The following is a 21,294-nucleotide window of genomic DNA, read 5'->3' as shown; positions in this document are numbered from 1 at the left end:
ATTTATACTGTTTTGAAATTTACAGATTTGCCTTTTGTAATGAGAAAATTCTAAAATGAGTCAACAAGGTTACATCGCAACTCCACCTTACTCTCAGACTCAGCCTCTCTATGGCCACTATGGTGGCTCACCACAGACATTCGCTCCACCACAGCAAGGTAGGAGAATTCAATATGAGCTGTTTTTCCTTAAGTGAAGTACTGTTATGTTCAGAGTTGTACTTCACATACCTTGTATTGTACAAGCAACAAACATTCCATCAGAAGACTTCCATTTGCAAGCAGACACTTTTGGTTTAGCCTGATCAAGTTTTTCCATATAATCTGGTGCAGTTGTAATCTGGCATGTATTGTACAGTATGTGATTGTAAACTTTGTAATCTGTATTTGAATCCTGGGGTTTTGTTTTAGTGCTGAAAACAGCTGCCTCTGTTGGGCCTCCAGTGTCTGGCATGCCTCCACCTCCTGGCCCAAATCAGTTTGGCCTGGGTAATCAACAGAATGGGTTTAATGCAGCAGGAGCTCAGCCACAAAGGTAAATATCACAATAATATCCATCCATTCATTATCATTCCGCTTCTCCTGGTTAGGGTCGTGACATCACAATAATATGTCCATCTTTATTTATAATATAATGTTGATAAAATAAATAGGTACAGTAATACCAGTCATTTAATTTGTATGGATTATACTGGAACGATAAAGATTAGCAAAAAAAAAAAAAAAGTATACCGTATTTACTCGAATTTAAGTCGCAATTTTGTGGCCAAAATAAAAGTTCAATTTTTGGGGGGCGACTTGGATTCAAGGTTTTTAGTTAGGGTACCAATTTACATTTGCGCATGCCAATTATTCTGGTGTGCTTGAACAAGGCCAACTGTACACAGTGCCGTCCACTACAGTAATTACTCACGGTACAGTACCAGTATATTAAAGTGGCTGCATAGCGAACTTCATGAACAGTTTTTAATGCAGCTTCTAAAAGAAAACTAATTTTGTTTGCGGAAGAAAAGAGAAACTGAGACATCTATATGTCAGAAGATGGAGATACAATTGAAAGGCTGTGCAATACTATAATATTACCAGTATAGTACTTGCTGAAATGATCAACGCGGGTCCGGCTTCAAAGTGAGCAGTCATTTATGTATATATCTTTCTTTCTCTATCTGGAGGAGCACAAGAAACAGGAACACTAAGGTATGTACTGCTTAATGGTGGATTCTCCATCGCTCTCTGATTCTCTAACTTACTCACTGTTATTATGGGCTGTGCCTGGTTTAACTACGAGAACCCCACTAGTGTAAACTACAAAGTCCTAACTCAAACCTATAATGAACTACACATTTCTGTCTTACACTAATTTTGCTTGCCAAATTAAACAAACGAGGACAATAAAGCAGACTGAATTAAAGTTCAAGGTAATTTACCCTTTCCCAGCTACCATAAACTGCAATGATTGTCGTTCAATACTGAAAGTACTGTACTGTACATATTTTCTTTTCCCATTTACATTTGTAATATAGTAGGAGACGTACTCTGATGCTTTAATATACAGTAATAGAGTGTTCCCTGCTGACACCTAGAAATTAAAAAGTAATTTAACAGTTAATTATTGTGTTTTTTTCATTGAGTTTTTTTTTTGTGTCCATATTTGGGGTGCGACTTGAATTCAGGGGTGACTTAAATTCGAGTAAACACGGTATATTAATACAACAAAATGCAACAAACATTTCCTTGAAAGTAAAAGTTGTTAATCCATTGGGGACATTCTAAAAAGCGAGAACCAAATCTGCCAGGAGAATCTGAAACCGAAAGTAAATGACAGAATTAAAGAAATATTTCAAGCCAGTATTTTATAGGAAACCATCATGTTGGAAATGGCTTAACATGGTGTCAGCTCTGTCTGACCCATGCCAATGAGCCAGTGGGTGTTGCATATTTAATTTATTTTAATAGGTTTATATAACATTCCCTACCTTGCCCTATCATGAAGAAAAGAGGTCACTGATTAATGTATTCATTTTCTTTTGCGCTTGCTTTAAAACAGGGCCCTAGGTGTTTATCTTTTTAAATATAGTATAGTGCATGTCTGCTGATAAACAATGGGCCCTGTTCACAAAACTGTAAGTACTGCTTCAAGCTGTTTTTGAGAAGTTTATACTCCATTTCAAAGCACCATTTAATCTAAGAAAAGGTTTATCTTTAGAAAATACAGTCCTTTAAACAATAATTACAGTTTAGAGATCAACACTGACATAGAGACACAGACAATAGAGTGGGCTTGAACAAGTTTTGTGTACTTCTAAGGAAGAGATTAGTTGGTGGTTCAGTGACTATGAGTTGTTTAGTCGGTATTGCATTCCTTTATTATACATACCGCATTCCTCTGAATTTAAGACACACTTTTTAAACCATTTTTTTCTTTTCGCTGGGTGAACCTTGCTATTCAATTTCTCAAATATGTCTTCACTCTAAATGCAACTGGTGTACAAGAGTGTAACTATAAACCTGTACTGCTGCAAAACTACTAGTGGATGGAAATGCATCTGTGAGAAATATCACTTAGAACTGAATGTTGCAGGGGAGCAGGTTAATTTGCTTCATCAATTTATTTTAAGCTGTACTTGGTGATAAAAAAAGAAATGTCAACCACTGATTGGTTATCCTAAGCATAATACCCAATAAATAATGCTAAATATGATTGCTGCTTTACTCTGAGTTTGTTCTTTTCAGATTTATTTCTAATACAGCAGTTGGTGGCCAGCCTCCACTTTCACCATATGGGCAGCCACTACCGACAACCTATCAAAATTCTGCCCCTCCCTTATCCACACAGCAGCTGACAAATCAGATGGGAGCCATGCAATTAAGTGGATATGGTAAATATTTGAATTTCTTCTTACCCAAATAACTTTTACAAGATGGAAAATGTTATTCTGGATACAGTGTGCTGTTTAAAGCTGGATTCCACCTGAAATGTATCTTAAATTCTTTACTTGGAAGAAACAAGCAACATGGAACATTCACAGTGTGGCTATGAAGTCACTGAAATACTTTAATGAAAAGAAAATAAACTCCTGTTGCATAGCATTCTGAGCTATTCCAGGTTTTAGAATGAGCTCAGTGAGTTCAGATTTGACTAATTAAGTTTTTTTTTTTTTTTTTTTTTTTTTTTTTGTCACAATAACAGGGCTTAGTGACCTTATAAAACCCTGACATTTATATTTAATATAGCAGATGTTCATTGTCCAAATTCTTAAATTGAGTCACTGTGTATATGACTAAATGCTTCCTTAATGTATTTGTCAGGACCTGGTGCAATGCAGGGTTCTCAACTACCCCCCAGCTTAGCAGCACAGCCAATATTCCCACAGCCAATGGCACATCCTCCTATGACTCCAGGATCTCATGCCCCACAAATGACCCTGTCCACCCCAACAATCGGCCCACCTTCCATGGGCACAATGCCTCCAGGTCCTCCTGTTGGGGTGCAGGGTGGTTTTCCTGGGCCCAATCCAGTGAATGCTAGTTTTCAGCAGCCTCCAGGACAAGTTCATCCTCATGGATTCCCCCAACAGCCAGGTAAAGACTTTGGGCCAGATTTACAGAACGTTACCTCCACTCTGTAATTTTTCTTTTTTTTCTTTTAAAGTTAAAACCCTCACCAAATATGTTTTTGATTGGATTTTGCAAGATATTTTCTGTTGACCTTGTTATCCAGACTTTATTTTCACATCTGTTTGGTTGAAATAATTTATTTTCTGCCACAAAGGTACAGGTTCACTTGCTGTGCTTCAAGTAATAGGTCCATACCTGCTTCTCTTATGAGATTATTTTGCTAGGGGACCCTAGTACCTGTAACCCAAGAAGTGAATTTACAGTATATAGGTGTTTTCACAGTTCCTGGTAATCACTAATCTTGGATTAACTAATATTATTTTGGGTAAAGTAATCCAGCACTAGTGCTAATCCGGGTCCGTGAAACCAGCCAATTTGAGTTTTCAGATTTTCCTCAAAATTTTGACTAAATAAAGTATTACTTAAATGTGAATTATTTCAGACAAGCAAAGTAAGGGTCGTTCACTGTAATATTTATTAAATTAATGTACTATCTTTTACTGTTTTAAGTATTCATAGTTTTGCAATATGTGCAAATTTAAAGCAATTATCTATTGTGTTAAAATCTGCATGTTTTGTGATGGTTACTATTCAAGCAGCTGGAACTTTTGCTGTATTTATCCTAGAATGGAAAAACAGCACATTAGCAGTGACACTGATAACAATAAAGAGAATGCTACTTATGACAAGCGAACAAAGTTGAAAAGTTACAGGGACCATTGGAAAATGACCAAGCATAAACTTTGTGTGTGTATAAAATCAAAATAGGAACATGTTGCTAAGTTACCCTCAGCTGTCAATGTAAATGTTGTGGCCCTTTTCTACCACTGTCCTGAAGTAGGAACAATTTATGAATTTGGAGTTATTTTTGGTGGCAGGTTCATTCGGAGGGCAGATGACAGGACCTCAGCCAGGCTTTCCTGGAGCTTTTCCAGGGGGCACAGCACAAATGGCTGGTCCTCAGCAGAAAAAACTGGATCCTGACTCTATTCCCAGCACGGTAAGTTAATACATGAAATTTGTTTGTTTTACTGACTAAGCTGCATTGGTTAGTTACAGAGAAGAAAAAACACACACACACACACACACACACACACACACACACACACACACACACATACTAAATGAGTACAATATGTGCATGAATGTCTTCAGTTGCAGCTGCCATAGAAAACTATTATATACTACAGTTAACCCCAGTAAGAGGTCAAACTCTCATCCATTTCTCATCTTACTTTCAGTTTTATATGAAGCTCAACCAATTATTTGTATTCAGTATTTCACAGCCTAAAGGTCTTTCACTCTGAGCGTGTCGAGTCAAAGCGTCAGCATCTAGCGTAACTGGTGTTGGTACTTCTGCTCATAACACAACTTAGCATTAACCATTTGAACTAACGCCGGAGTCTGACACCTTGACGCGACACACTCCGTGTGAAAGGACCTTAATAGACACAATAGTTATCAAAAACAAAGGTATTTGCACTGACATCACTTACAGTACTAGAGTAAACAGAGAGGGAGAGATGCATTTCCTTTATACAGGTGTGTGTATGTATGTGTATATATGTATATATATATGTGTGTGTGTATATATATATATATATATATATATATATATATATATATATATATATATATATATATATATATATATATATATATGAGAGAGAGAGAGATGGAGTTTGGTGGAGCTGAGCAAATGGTTTCGCTCAGCATTTAATAAACGAACAGACAGCCAGAAAATAAACAGTTGTAAGACAAACAAAAACACAGGACACGGCACTGGTAGCCAAAATAAACAGACAAACAAAACGGATTATACTAAACAAACACGGTGAGCAGATATTTTACTTTACGTTATTATTTTATTCTTATTCTTACCTCCTTCTCCAATCCCATTCTCCACTCACCGAACACCCAACCCAGAGTGGGTGAAAACATGCAGCTCTTATGCAGCTGTACCGAGACTCGATTGGCAATCAATCATTCAGTTGGAGTCGCAGTACAACTGCACGTGAATTAATAAAGTGCAATTCCCCGTGCTCACATATTATTACATTTTACTTGCACGTGAAGTGCTGTCCAATCCTCGTGCCTAAATACAAATATACATTTAAACACTCATGTTACACAGACCTGTTTATATCCCGTGTACCAATGACTACACACCAACATTAACACACAACACAAAATACACACAGGGACGGGCACGTTGCCACAGTCAGTCACAGATTTTAGCTATAGAGACACATTTTTTTCTGTAGGGTAAAAGACTATAAGACTGCTTCCTCTAAAGAAGAATTTAAGACAGAGGTACAAAGATCATCAATTTAACTGGACTAGACTGAACTGGACCTTAGCCCCAGTAGACACTCATGCACTGTAGTCTGTCATGTCTGCTCCATACTGTCTACTTAGTTTAGAGCTGTAGTTAGTTATTAATTTTTATTAATTTTGTTTAAAATCCTGGAAACTTTTCAAGGATCTCCATGCAGTAGACATCTCAATCTGTTGAAGATTAGCATGTCCATGCAAACTCCACACTGTTACCAGTATAAGAACTGATTATTTTACACTGGTAATAGAACATATAGGAAATATTGAGTATCTTTGTTATTGTTTAGCTCTTACTAGGACATTTGTTGATGTAAAAATAAACACATGACTTTATAATTGACTCCAGTTTAGCCAACTGTCGTTGGCAGGTTCCGTAAAGTTATAACTTAAATAGTATAACCTAGTAGCATTAAGCCACTTTCACACACAAATGCCATGACTGAGATGTCTCAAAAATTCTTAAAAAGACTCGCACAGCACAAAATTGTGCCATATACGCTGGTATTTTATAATCATAACACTTTCACACAGCCAAACCTGTCAGTCAACAGATAGTTTTCATGGCAACATTACCACTTCAACAAAATCACAAAACAAAAATTACACCGTCTTTGGCTAAAGAAGTAGATTTGGATGCATTATACTTACATTTGATTTTAAATGAAACTTTTACAATATTATAGAACAAGTTGTTGAGTGCCAAATTGCAAGAGCTTCAGGCACATTGTAGACCTCACATTGTATTGTGAAGAAGATGAAGGAACACCAACACAGTGATGTATTTTTATATATACATCTGGAGTAGCTCTTCACACAGATCATTAAGATGGGTCTGTGCATCGCAAATGCAGTATAATGGTATCGTGGTTGCAAGAAGAAAAAAGAAACTAATATTTCAATAATTACAACAGACCAAATGATGAAAAAGGAGCGAGATATCCATGTATGCACATACTCAGTGCATTACTTCTGTTCATAATACTAACTTTGCGTTAACCATTTGAACTATATACACTACACTTGGCATAAAGTACTGCAGAGTAAAGCAAACTTGGCAGAACGCTGTTACCCAGGTATCAACCTTTCTAACCTATTTTTTACATTAGCCAGGGGTTTAAAAAATATTTTGTTAGTACATTTCTAGTTTGAAAGGCTTTTTTGCAAGATGGTTCCCATTTCAACTCTATCTATCTACAATTCTATTTATATACGTATGTATGGCTGCTCATCCTTTCGTTCAGTATTGCTCAAGTAGTTTCAGATTGCTGTTGACGTAATTCAACACAGTACTGCAAGCCAGCTGTTATACTATCTAGAACAATAACCATAATGTATCACATACGGGTATATGATGAGTACTAACATGTACTCGCCAATTACAAACATTTTCTAATATTGTATTGACTCTCTTAATGGTCACTGTAACTTCTCTAGTTTGTCCCCAAGGACAAACTTGAAAATGAGTTACAGATCTGGAAAGTTGGTCTTTTTCTCTTGGCAGTTGAACTGGGAAAACATTAAGTTATATTCTTTGAAAATATACTGTTTTAGAAACAACACTGGCTTGAATAAAGTGCTCAAAGAAACCAGACTTACATAAAATAAAAGCAGAGTTTGGTAAGTAGTTGGTGCTACTGATGTTTTGAAGTTCACATGTATGTTAATATAGGATTCTTTTTATATAACTCAACATTTGTGGTATAATCAAATGTCTTCCTGAAGTGAGGCAAAGGCCATGTGGCCTACAAGCGGCTGAGCGAAGCACAGTTTTAATGTCATGTTACACCGTTGTTGTTTTTATCTGTACACTATTTGCCCTAAAGAAAATCAGTCAATACAAACAACTATAGAATAGCTGTTGCGAAGGCTTCAGTGCGCAAAGCTTCTCGTATGGGCTTTAGTGCACTGCACAAAGCCTACATGCTTCCACAGATCACTTCCTCACAACCATCCTTGAGGAATCTTCTCTGCATGTTCTCTAAAATAGCTGCTAAGTGCAGCAAAATAATGATCTAAGCAGAAACAACAATAAAGAATATTACAGAACACAGAATTCAATATTAAACATTTAAGAAATTTAAATACTGTATTACTAGAATGTAGGTTATACAGAGAACTATTTTTTGAACTAGGTCAGTAGTTCATGGGCTTTCATGAACAAATACTTTTTATGGGTTTTTCTTCAATGATAAGGATTCATTACTAAACTCCAAAGACTTCAAATTAAATTTGACTGTTAACTTTTTTTTCTTAGAAGTCCCTTTTGCAGCTGATTGGACCGTAGCTGTAGCTAAAGCTAACAGCTCCTGCCCCAAATTGTTTTAGCTCCTGATCCATTACCCAGTCTTACTGTACTTCTGAACATCTTTTGGTGTCTCTTCCCCTAATTATAAATGTTTAAGCTGTGTCTGAATTCTCATTTTAAAGCTGATATTTTTTATATACACTAAAATTGTATCTACTTTGTAAAACAGCAAGAAGTCTCTCATTTATAATCACACTAGTGCTGTTCACATGAATGAGGCTGTTAAAGTTATTAAGTTACCTCTTAGTAGTCACTTATTCTCGATGGCCTTTCGGGATTGAGTTATTGCTACAGTATTTGTCTTTTCAAAATTACTCTGATTTGTTATTTATTAGTTATGTTTCCATTATTTCGAATTTCGAAAGTCAGTACAGCCAAGTAGTTATTTTTTTGCTTTATACTATCAAATACTGTACATATGTTTAGTTTTATTTCATTCGACTGCAGTTGTAAAATTCAGCACTGTCTTTTCGATTTCAGATTTAAGCATACTGACATGGACTTTTGTTATTTTACGTGTTAATTAATGGGATTTCTGTGTTATTGCTGCAGACCCAAGTCATTGAGGATGATAAAGTACGAAGAGGAGGACAGACCTACACCACAAACACCAGGGGGCAAGTTCCTCCCCTTGTCACCACAGATTGTTTGGTTCAAGATCAAGGTAACTGCTTGAATGTCTTCCTTTAAAAGGAATCCCTATGAGGGGAACTTGTTAATCCTCCTGTGACCTAAAATGGATGCCATATTGGGGCATGTGACTTTTTGGGTTCCAGGTGATAAAGACTTAACATTGCACAATATTAATTTGATACTCAGTACACAACTGTACTATGTAATTCTCTCAGTCAAGTTCAGTCGTACAGGAAAAATGAACCCTTTGTAGGGTTTGTTTACTTTTTAACAATAATAAAAGTCAGTCTTCTTCAGGTAATCTTCAATCAAAAGAGTTTTATTCAGGAACAAATCAAATCCAAAGACATTACAGGATGCAATCACAAGGATAATCTGTAAGCAAAGTTACAGGTGTCCGCAGGTGGAATCTTGAGCCACAAAGCTGCAGGTAACCCTACAGGTCTTAACAGGTGGTATTCAAGTGTTTCACCCAGGCCTAAAGATGTTATCTGAGCTGTCAAGGCAACAAAGATGGTATCTCTGAGCTGACGTCAGTGTAGATATAGTTTTTCTGAGCCCCAAAAAATTAGTTGCAGACATTAATATACGGGGCAGGTTACATCCCACTGGAGAGTCAGCATGCTCTCTCCGGGACTCGAATGTTGGTTGTGATGTTCAGCATGCTGGTATATAGATTTTTGGGACAAGTGGTGTGGCTGTCTTGTTAGACAAAAGCAATCAGACTCTTTACGATAGGGATGGCACAATTGTGTGGTGGGCAACAATGACAATGAGAGGGGAGACATGTCTGGCAAACAATGTGTGGATTGATTTAAATAAAAGGAAATCAAGAATGTTTGAAAATATGTTACCATTGAAGATATGTTAATCACTTCAGGACAAGTAATCACCACCTCTTCAAGACAATGGCTGTAAGACCACATTTGCCCCTCTCTTAGGAACCACATTATACCGGTTCATACAACCCCCCCCAAAATATAGTCTGGCTCCGTGACTGCAAGGAATAGTCTTTATAATAATTCAAACAGTATAATTTATCTTACACCTTTCTAGCCAATTACTGCCACAATGTCAGAACAACCTATGTCATATACTGTTTGTGGAAGGTCCTTTATATTTACCAGGTTTTATGTGTTGGTGACTATAACATTGACCTCTGTAGCATAACTGCCATATCGAGGTCAGTTGAGATTATTCTGGTGACTGGACAAATTCTTAAAGTTGTTGTACATGTTTTTAAATCCAATGATTTTTGTTTTAAATATAATTTGCAAGTAATTAATATGGCCCTCCACTTAATTTGTATTAAGATTCTGCACATAAACATAACAGATTTACAGTGCATTGTACAGCATTAAAGTTAATCAAGAATACATAATCATTTACTAATTTAGACTTTGAGCCCTTAGAGTTTTAATTGTTTACATTTTATCCAGCTAGTTTTTACTAATTTAATGCGACAATGGTTGGAAATGTTTGTTTCAGGATGTGGCACCACAGATATAAAACCAAGAATGTCTCAAGATGTAAAATATTTTTGTTCAGTGATACTGTTGCTACATACAGGCAATTGCCATTAAAACAGACTCAGATTAAAATAGTTTCCTGATACTAAGAATGTTCTACATCGTCCCAGCCAAATTTAGCAGTGTCTTATTGTCAATTACTTCTTATAATACGAATTTCCTGTTTGTGCAAATTATTTTTTGGAGTCAAAAGTGGAGGTGTTGAAAGCTGTGGATTCTTCACCACCATACAGGAAAAAGAAAGATGTCACTGCAGATTTCCACATTCCCGCCAACACTTTGTTAACCATTCTAAAAAACTGGGAAACAGTAATCGTGGCCTATGAAGAGCAAACTGTGGATGCATGTCGTCAGTGTTTTCTATTTGCTCAATCCCCTGATGTTGAGAATGCCTTGCTTTTGCGGTTTAAAAATGCCTGACATGTAGATTTCAAGTGCTGTTCCATTGCAATGTATACTTTTTAAAAGTTCACTTGCATACCTATTTTCAATAGAATGCATAGTACTTTTACATCTATAATACTTTTCTTTGTACTGTAATTGAAATTTGATTTCAGTGTTACTGTAACTTCAATAAGCAGTGTGACAGTATGCATTTGGCTTAGACTTCTGATAATAAGAATTACTGATTTTCTGGTCCCTTGAGATTTGGTTTTATGGATTGACGTAGTTAGTTGCTCACGTTTTGAGATATAAGGCTACTTAAAACTTGAAATTCAGTGTGTACATGTACTGACTTAATGTGCTGATATTTGTCTTTTTAGGAAATGCAAGTCCTCGTTTTATTCGATGCACAACATACTCTTTCCCTTGCACAGCTGATCTAGCAAAACAATGTCAAGTTCCTCTGGCAGCAGTCATAAAGCCCTTAGCAACAGTTCCACATAATGAGGTAAGATAATATTAGTCACATTATATTTTCTATAATTATTTTGTATTGTTCTTAACGTGTGTTTATTACAGTTGTTAACAAAACTGCAATACACAGCAGATCAAATAGAGCACCCTTACAGCCTGTGTGGTCCAAATAAGTTTATTTTACTTATGTACTTATGTCCTGTGTTCCTGTACAGACGTGCATGGATATGAAAGCCATTTCACATTCCCATACGAAGATCTATCTTGAAGATGGCTAGTGAATCATTTATTTGATGATTTGGTGGTGTTTCTGATAGAGGTTTAATTTTCTCAAATTAAAGCAATATTTGCAAGATTGATTGATATGATTATATTTTTCTAGCTTACCTGGTCAAAGGTGAATTGCAAGGCATGCATTGTAAATATTTGGATAAAACATCAACACATGGGAGTGATACTTCACATCTATATGTGAACCCTGCTAGTGCTCTGAACACCACAGTGAAATACATTAGGGGACTTTGTAAACTAATAAGGCTGGGACGGTGTCTCTTTTTTTTTTTTTTTTACCATTGATGCATTTTCGAAAACAACCGATGCATCAATGTCCTTTAAGTCACCAAAACTAACAGAAGTAATAAATGATATCAGCTTATGCATAACTTCTCTAAATACTAGTAATGCTTTCCTTATTTTCATCTTGACTGGAGCCAAGTGGTGGTAAAAGTACTTAAACTAATCCATTGAATAATTAAAGTAAATCCAAATAACAGACGGTTCATCTTCAGGAACATCAACATCACTTATTTACAGAAAACAGTCCTGTGTTTGTCTCCACATTCTTTACTTTTAAAGAGGAACATAACTGGTTCACAATCTGCCCAGACTTGCTGAAAACCTGGGGACTAACTTTTGGAAAGCAGTGTTTATTATTTTTCCACCATTCATTTATGTGTAGTGGAATAAAATGAACCCAAATACAATTTACTTACTTTTAAAAAAATGTATTTATCTATTTTTTAAATTATTTTAATTTAGTTGTTTCCAATTTTTTACCCCGGTTTTCTCCCCAATTTGATGTGCCCAGTTATTATCTGTATCCCTGGCTCACCGCTTGCAACCCCCCTGCTGCCTCGGGGAACGGAGGCTGGAGCATGTGTCCTCCGAAACGTGCTCCTGGACATCTGTCATTTTTCGCACTGCGGATCCACAGTGAGGCCACCAGACCTATATCGCCAGAGTGAACCACAGGCGGCCTATCATCCCCAGAAGTCGCTGATGCGCGGTGAGCCGCGGATTCCTCTGCCGACCTAGGCCCTCCTTACCCGGCAGTGCTCGGCCAATTGTGTGCCACCCCCTGGGAGCTCCCGGTCACGGTCGGCTGTGACATAGCCTGAACTCGAACCTGCAATCCCCAGACTATGGGGTACATCCTGCGCTCCACTTACATTTTTAACAGAGTGTGAATGCACATAGAGAACTCAAGCAGACAGAGAAAGCAGTGTCAAAAGTAAAAAAAATAAATAAATAAAACACGATGCACATGCTTGAACATCACGGTGATACAATGGATTGATGCATAACCCCAGCCTTATAAACTAGTGATATGTCCTTGCTGTTTTCACCATATTAATATTCTTTCATGATTCTGAAATATTCCGTAATATACAAATCTAAATAGTCTGTGCCATATTATTACTAGCAACATATCTATTGCTTTAAACCTTTGGCCGGTAGTCTATAATACTTAGAAACTCATGATAGCATTCAGGGCTTCTAAGGTTAGCTCTTTGTAGTAAACATTTTACACTAAGCTACAGTTAACTGGTACACGTGAAATGGTTATGCTTCCTCCTGTTTGACTGTGTAGCAGGATAGCGTCAAACCCCAGATGTTATTGGCAGGAATGAGACTCGGAGACTTGGAGAAACTACAGTTCAAGCACTGTTGCACATGTTTAATACATACAACTGACATAAACACAGGAACAAAAGTAATTGGCACAAAGGCATTTGCCTTCACTGACTACTCCAGAATAACACACAGTTTAACTCACAGGTTACACTTGTGACACAGCCAGATTCTGTGTTGGCTGGACACCAGTACATCCCGCACACATATATACAGAAAAAAACATTTATCCTATATAACACACAAACGATGGCCTATCTTTGGCCTATTACACACTCACCTATACACAAACCTCTTAAACAAAATATTTCCTCCTCTTTAAATACAATGTGGCTGGAGCCTAATTAACCATTAATCATTCAATTAAAGTTCCTGCCACATTCTCACATATTTTATGGCAAGGAGGATTTTAACTCCATCCCTGCCAACCCTATATTCCCAACACCCACACACTCTTTACATTCAGAGCTTTCGCTCTGCCACAGACTGTTTGTTTGTTTGTTTGTTTGTTTGTTTTACAGGAGTGTGATTTATAATTAAGTGCTTGCCCCTGTTGTTGGCCTCTTATGCTATTTCTTTCTGCCTTAATTCTTCCACACCACAGGAAAGTACCAGTACATAAAGCTGACTTCTTTCTTCTGCTGTTTTAATTTGTATTATAATTAATGTTATGTAATCAGTAACAATAAATGATTATATTTAAAGTATAATACATATATAGCCCAATTGTAGAGAAATGCAATATTTGTATTTGGATCATGGTATGTTGCAGTTAGTAATGCTTCCCACCATTAATAAAGTGAAAGAACCAAATATAGTTGCGAAGGTCAAATTGAACTTCATCACCCTGAATACACTGGGGACAAAAACCCAGGAAACTGGAAGGACACAGTGTTTCCATATATTGTTCATGGTACTGGTATACCTTGTGGTTGTATTAAAAAGAAGTAGCACTGTAATCAAGTATCTGGGCTTGGTCTGCATTGTTTACAAAAGTTTAGATTCAAATGTTTCATGTTCAATGTGTCTGCTTTTCATATTTTTTATAGTCGCAGACAAAAGTATTGGCACTCTAAACTTAGTATATGATAATTCAAGAAATGTGTTAAATTCAAGCACTTAGTGAACATTAGCCATCAGTTAATATGACAAAGACTAAAATACACAATTTCTGGTAGTTTAGCAAACAGTCTTTATTTAAAAAAAAAAGAAAAAAAAAAGCAATTAACAAACACATTGACACCTTTCATTAAAAATCTATAGAAATGTTATAGAACTAATTTCAAAGTATATTCATGGATTGAAAACCATTACACAGAAACTAAGCTGCATTATAAAGTCAATAGCCATTACTTCTGTTCAAGAAGAACGGTCTGGCAACACGACAGATGATGGTCAAGACAAAGGATTTGATTCACGTTTGAGAAAAGGAAAATAGCAAAATACAACAAAGCATTCCTACTATGGTGTTGTTATAAATAATATGAGCACATTCGAGATTTATTGTACTTCAAAGTTATTTCTTTAACATTGTGTGTAGTATTGCAATGGTAAATTACAGTTTATTTCCTGTACATCTCTGAAACACTGTCCATGCACCTAAATTAATCTGTATTGACATTGTATTACCATTGTTTATATAAGCACTACTTGGAGCTTTCCCAGATGAAACAAGGGAAAGCTGTGGGTGGGCAGAAAAGTTGTCTAAATTTCAACATGCAGTACAAATTCCATATCCATTAGCATCATTGAAAATAGGGACAAGAAAAGGTATGAGTCTTCTTTTCCTAATATCATGCATTTTAATTGAAACACAGTTTGCTTTTTTGCACCACTTGTATGTCTGTTTGTGGATACTTGCCCTGTTATTATACTCCTTTTTAAACTACAGCCACAGACAAAAGTATTGGCACCCTATGCTTATTATATCATAATTCAAAGTAACAGATTAAGGACAAGCATTTAGTAAACTTTAAAGAGTTTTTGATCAAATAAAAAGCAAAATACAAAATGTCTAGTAATTTAACAAATAATCTTTATAAAAAACAAACACATTTATTTAATTAAAAAAATCTGTTCAAGTATTGGCACTCCTGCTTCAGTATTCTGTGTGTCCTCCTTTTTGGCTTTCAGGTGCTTATGATAATTTTTAACCGGTATGTTACATCTTGTTGGTGAAATCTTTTGTATTTCCTTCAGCTCAGACAGATTAGATACACAATGCTTAGTTACGCTAAATGCTAAAGCTATTTCTATTGGATTGAGATCTGGCGATTGCGAAGGCCATTCCATAACTTGTGTCTTCGTTTTCTTCAAGAATTCTACAGTTGACTTAGCCGTATGCTTTGGTTTGTTGCTGTGTTGGAAGATAAACTGTCTGTCAATCAGCCTACAAACAGATGGTATCACTGTACTTGGTAGAACGTTTTGATACATAGCTGAATTCATTAGCTCTCAAATTAATGTCTCCAGTCCCTGAGCTGCTAAAGCAACCCTATATCATGATCGAGCCATCTCCGTGTTTATCTGTAGGTACAGGGCTAATTTTTTGAGGAAAATATCTATTTTAGTCTCATTGGACCAGAGAATTTTGTTGAATGCTTCAGATTCCTGTTCATATTTATGGCCAATTTATGGAATGTTGGTTTTATGATTTTTTCAGAGAGGTCTATGTGCATACAGCTCTGCTGAGTTCAGGTGTCTTTGTACAGTTATTTCATGCACTGTTATACCTGATGCCTCAAAATCTTTCTTTAAGTCCTTGGCTGTTAATCTTGAATTTATTTTAGCTGCTCGGGAGATTCTCCTACCTGCTGTAGCTGTAAGTTTACTTTCAAGCGTTTAGTTGAATTTGTTCTGTGGTACTTCTTGATTATTGCTGTGATAGTGGATTTTGGTATTTCACTTTTCTTTGATGCTTTGTTGTGGTTTGCTACCAGTGCTTTTCTCAAATGTGGATCCAGCCTTTTTTGTCTTGTGCAACTGGTTTTACCAAACGCCTCTTCTTCAAAATAGATATCTATACTATCTATAATTCTATGCGAAAAGATCATTCTAATATATGATATAATATATAGATTATATATATGATATATAATATATATAATATATATATATATATATTATATATACATTTAGTATTACATTTTTACAGACTTTTAACGTAAAGTTGCCAATATTGAATACTGAACAAAAATGTGAAATTGCTTAAGTGCTTTTTTATTTGTTAAACTATCAGACATTGTGTATTTTGGTCTTTGTCATATTAATTATTGGCTACTGTTCATTAAATGATTGCATTTAATATGTATTCTTGAGTTATCTTATATTAATTGTAGGGTGCCAATACTTTGTTTGTGACTGTATTGTCAGCTGTAATAATTGGGCTCAGACAGGAGGCAGAAACCTGTTCAAGTGCATAAACAAGGTTAACATAATTTAAGGCACACAAACGAAACACAACCAATTTATGTTATTATTTAATCAATTATTTATTAAATTAACATTGTTTTAAAGTTATTTTTAAATATATAATGTATTTATATATAATAAAGTGCTATCAACAGTAAATGCATTTCAATATTTCACAATCACAAATATAAAGTACAAAAATAAATATCATTTGTACATGGAAACTCGACATCTACAAAATCTAATAAATAATCAAACAAACAATTTGTCAACACATCCCTGTGCTTCAACATGAAGTCGCATTACACATAAAGGAAAGCTTCAGTCTTTTTGGCGAAACAAAACCCCAAAACAAAGTGAACTTGCAAAGGTAACAAAAAAGGGAAAGATACAAGGCTCCAAATATTGAATAATAATTAAAAAAAAAAGATATCCAATCTAAGTAGTGCCATTATAAACATTTCAAAGTCCTGTACATGGGGGTACATTAACTGAATTGTCTGTAGCCTCTCAGGCACTGATTCTACAAGTCATCAGGAGCTTCATAACAGTGGTAGGCTAATGTATACTGTCCCAAAGTTAGCAAAACCCAAAAATCTCGATCGAGCACCAGCACCAGAGTAATTCCCCATTTAAAGCCATGTTGTTTGACAGGGACATGCCTCATCAATACGTTGTAAATGGAGCTCCGTTCTAACAAGATCCCAAACGACTTGTTCCAAATTATACATCTGCGCAAGTGCTAGTCAGAGCTTCAGTTTCCCTTCAGAACTCGCATGTTAACAGTGCTACAGTATTTACAAGTTTAATTTTAGTTAAATGTCCTTATGAAAACCGTTGAAAGAACTCCAGTGAATGAATCAATTAAGGTATACAGTACTGCACAAACTCAGTACAACTAAATAGTAAAAGTTAACAAATGTACCTTATACAGAATTAACTCGGTGAACAAAAACAATAATAAACAACTTACAGATTCACACAAAAATCAAACATTGAGGATTGTTTCGCATGCAAAAACACAAGCTTGGAATTTGGGACCAAGACTGTCTGCCGAATTAAGCGAAGGTGTCGAGTTAACCACCATTGACTAATAATCTGTAATACTGATATGTCTGATATTTTAATATATACTGATATTTTTTTTCAATGTCTGTTTTGATGATTACAAGCCTTGGTATTCAAATAACCAAAATTTTTTTTTTTGGTTACCTTAAATTCAAAACTTTATTAAAATCAAACAGACTAAAAGAGTTCTAAAAGAGTTAGCTTCCAGCTAAAAAAAAATCAAATGTGCCCAAAAATTGCACACCCTTCATTGAGACACAATTGAATGATTGAAAATGGCACTAAATAAGAGCATTTCTGCTCAATTTAGCTCAAACACAGGTAACGTATCAGCCCTGCTCTGTATCAGAAATGACTATGCAAATCATGCCCTTAAACCATGTCTTAATTTGCTACAGCTCAGTTTAGATGAGTGCTGACTGAATTAAACAGTCTTTGCATTTGACAGCACCAGCTGAACTGAATCGTATTAAGTTTAAAGAGTAGTCATACAAAATAAATGGTTGGTATTTTGGACTTTAATTGTTGTCTTGGATTTCATACAGAATCACAGATATAATCATACTTTTGTTTCTGAATATCTGATGCTCCCTCCCTTTTTATATACTGAGGCGGTTTATTATGTTTGTACAAGATTCCTGTCAGCAGCTGTTAAGGACTGTAGCCTGTGAAAAATAAACCAGGTTAATATAAATTCTGTTCAGACAAAAATGTTGTTGTGTCAAGTAACAGGTATTTTTATATTAACAGATGCATGCAGACACTTTCTGCTAGTGTTATAAGTAGCACATAACTTAGACTGATAATGATTTCGTGAAATGTCTTCAACTTCCAGCATTTTGGTTATTTTCTTTGAGTGAAAAATTCTAAAGAGTCTGTTTTCATCTTGTTCATCCATGAACAAAAATGCCTGCACTTCATTTCAGTCATTCCATTATGTACAATTTTGAATTTAACCATGAATTGTCCAGTTCTGTTTATTGCATGTTAATTTTTCATAATTTTTTCCCAGGTAAACTGTAACTAAATGGAGGCCTAGATTTAGATTGAAATTCATGTTAATCTGTAATGTTTTTTTTTTTTCACCACACATCTCTCTTTTTATTTTATTTTATTTTATAGACTCCTCTGTACCTTGTGAACCATGGAGAGACCGGGCCCATAAGATGTAATCGCTGCAAGGCTTACATGTGTCCACTAATGCAGTTTATTGATGGTGGTCGCAGATACCAGTGTTCTTTCTGCAGCTGTGTTAATGAAGGTAAGTCATTATAAATAATAAAGAATTATTAAAGAGTGAAAATCAGAATGAGTTGTCCAAATACTGTAGCTTTGTTTATTCACTAACTCAAATCAAGGATGAACTCTGGATGATGTCCACTTTCTTGTAACTAGGCTTAACAAACTAGCGGTATTCAACCCTAAACGGTTCTGTTTAAAGTTATTTATAGGTTAAATGTGCATGTCAAATTGTATCCAATGGACAAACATCCCATTCATTTCCTTGTGACCTATGGGTCTGTTTTTTAAAGTAGATATCATGCCATGTTTGTTCATGTGTTGTGTACTGCCCCACATGTAGTGCATTGTTAAGTGGTCATGTGCAGCTGAATGAAAGCCAAATCAGTATCCCTAAGCTGCTTAGTGAAAATATATATAATATAAGCAGCACTTCTGATTGGGTATTTCTTGAACTTATCCAGCCTTAAAATCTTTAAAATATAATAAGACCCTCTTTACTAATTTGGATTGACAATTAATAATGATATTTTAATACTTCTATTCTTTACAGAGGACACAGAAATAGAAAAGACCCAGAACTCTGGAATTCAGTCAAATTTATTGGCACTTATTTTGTATTAGTTTCAATTTTAAAAAGGGTCAATGAGTACATTTAAATTATACCACTACCAAAAATTACATACGTATATTTTTGTTAGATTTTAAACATTTCTTACGGCAGTGCAGTATGATAAGCCCCTTTCACACTGACACTCCTACCAAGGTCCAGACCAGGGTTCTGGCTACCCGGGTCACAATCCTGTGTACTGTGAAACCACCTACTCGGGTCCCAGCGACCCACCTTGGAATGTGGGTCGACACACTTTGACCCGAGTTGAGCGAGACAAAATGCATGACGGCCGTTCATAAGCCGACAAAATAACAAACAGCGACGTCTGCGTGAAGGTTTCACTTCCGCAAGGAACTTTTCTGTTTATTCTGTTTAGCCATATTTTTGTTGATTGAGACACAGCGAGACCCAGATTGAAGCAGGGATATAGAAACATTTGCTCTAATCAACATTTGGGTTAATGATTCAATCCAGAGAAGCTTGGATGGAAGCGTCCATAGCAAGCTGCTTCCAGGGCATTGATACGCGCATTGTGTACTTACGTCTGTCACCCAGGTCAACCCTGCTTTATCTAAAGCAGTGTGAAACCGCATACCCAACCTGCATAACACTGGGTCCTGACCTGTGTAGGTTCTGACCTGGGTAGAGCATGCCACTGTGAAAGGGGCTATAGATGGTTTTCATTTGTTTTTCTTTTCTTTCAGTACCACCATTCTATTTCCAACATCTGGACCATGTTGGCAGGAGATTGGACCACTATGAGAGGCCAGAGCTATCACTGGGATCTTACGAATTTATTGCTACTTTAGATTACTGCAAGGTAAGCTTTTACAGGAGTGCAGAAAACTGATAACCTAGGTAATCTTCCTAGATATATGATTATCAGCTTTCCTGCACTTAAAAGGCTAGTGGTTGTTTTCGATGACTTACCTGGTGCTGACCAGCAGGCTCTCCTCTCTTTTTTTTTTGTTCATGCAGGCAGATTGTTCTCATTTTCCCCTTTATACATAGTAGCTGCAGGAACACTATAGGGCGCCACATTCTGCAGTTTACTAGTCACACCTCTTTCAAAACAAATCCCTAGGTAATAACATTCTGACTTAACATTGTGAAATCACATTCCGAATGAGTGTTATCAAGGGTAGACAACATGGGGGAAACACATTTAAATGATACTGACACTTATGTATCATTCAGTATTTGTCTAGAAGCATCTTGTAATGGTCTTTAGTAGAGAACACGTTGCTATGACTCTCGCTGAGCTCAAACTTTTAAAAAAATGAAAAATGTAAACTAAATCTGAATTGGAAGCGAAATATTGTGATTGATAAGTAGGTGAGACAATTATTTAATTTTGTACACCGTATTTGTTCTTCCTTATATGTGTACTACATAAATCTTCATTTGCATGTGTATCACAGATTGACATTGTATTTAAGCATTAAGAAACAACGGGGTGTGATTAGCATGAGATAACCACCACACTAAAGGCGTTTATGAGGCACGACGAAAAGCAGTGTGCCTTTTAACCTCTACGGGTGGGATTATCTCATGTTAAATTACGCCCCCTGGAGTTGTCTTAATCCTTGTATACAACGTTTTCAATAAAAAACATAGTTTTTTAATGTTATTTTACAGTTTTGTTTTATTTTCTGAATGTGCGAGTGCACCTCAGTGATGTCGAGGTCCTCAGTGCTGTTAGTTCTTTCAAAAATCATAATACTGTTTGTCTTTTGTTGCAAGCACTGTGGTGAAGACACTCCGGCTGTTAAC

General features: G+C 36.0%; 1 protein-coding gene across 2 annotated transcripts in view; it reads left to right on the top strand.

Moving 5' to 3' along the window:
- The window catches only part of LOC121295432 (protein transport protein Sec24D-like), a 42,316-nt gene that overhangs the window by 2,981 nt on the left and 18,041 nt on the right, over positions 1–21,294 (top strand). For both annotated transcript variants that reach the window (XM_041220044.1, XM_041220037.1), the window contains exons 2-10: positions 26–158; positions 411–534; positions 2,733–2,878; positions 3,309–3,581; positions 4,496–4,617; positions 8,812–8,923; positions 11,186–11,313; positions 18,792–18,930; positions 20,226–20,341. In XM_041220044.1, the coding sequence (XP_041075978.1) occupies positions 56–158; positions 411–534; positions 2,733–2,878; positions 3,309–3,581; positions 4,496–4,617; positions 8,812–8,923; positions 11,186–11,313; positions 18,792–18,930; positions 20,226–20,341 (1,263 nt within the window). In that variant the 5' untranslated portion in view covers positions 26–55. The remainder of the gene's footprint in view (positions 1–25; positions 159–410; positions 535–2,732; positions 2,879–3,308; positions 3,582–4,495; positions 4,618–8,811; positions 8,924–11,185; positions 11,314–18,791; positions 18,931–20,225; positions 20,342–21,294) is intronic.

This window comes from Polyodon spathula, chromosome 2 (assembly GCF_017654505.1).
Source record: "Polyodon spathula isolate WHYD16114869_AA chromosome 2, ASM1765450v1, whole genome shotgun sequence".
Lineage (NCBI taxonomy): Eukaryota > Metazoa > Chordata > Actinopteri > Acipenseriformes > Polyodontidae > Polyodon > Polyodon spathula.
This window is presented reverse-complemented; position numbering and strand designations above follow the sequence as displayed.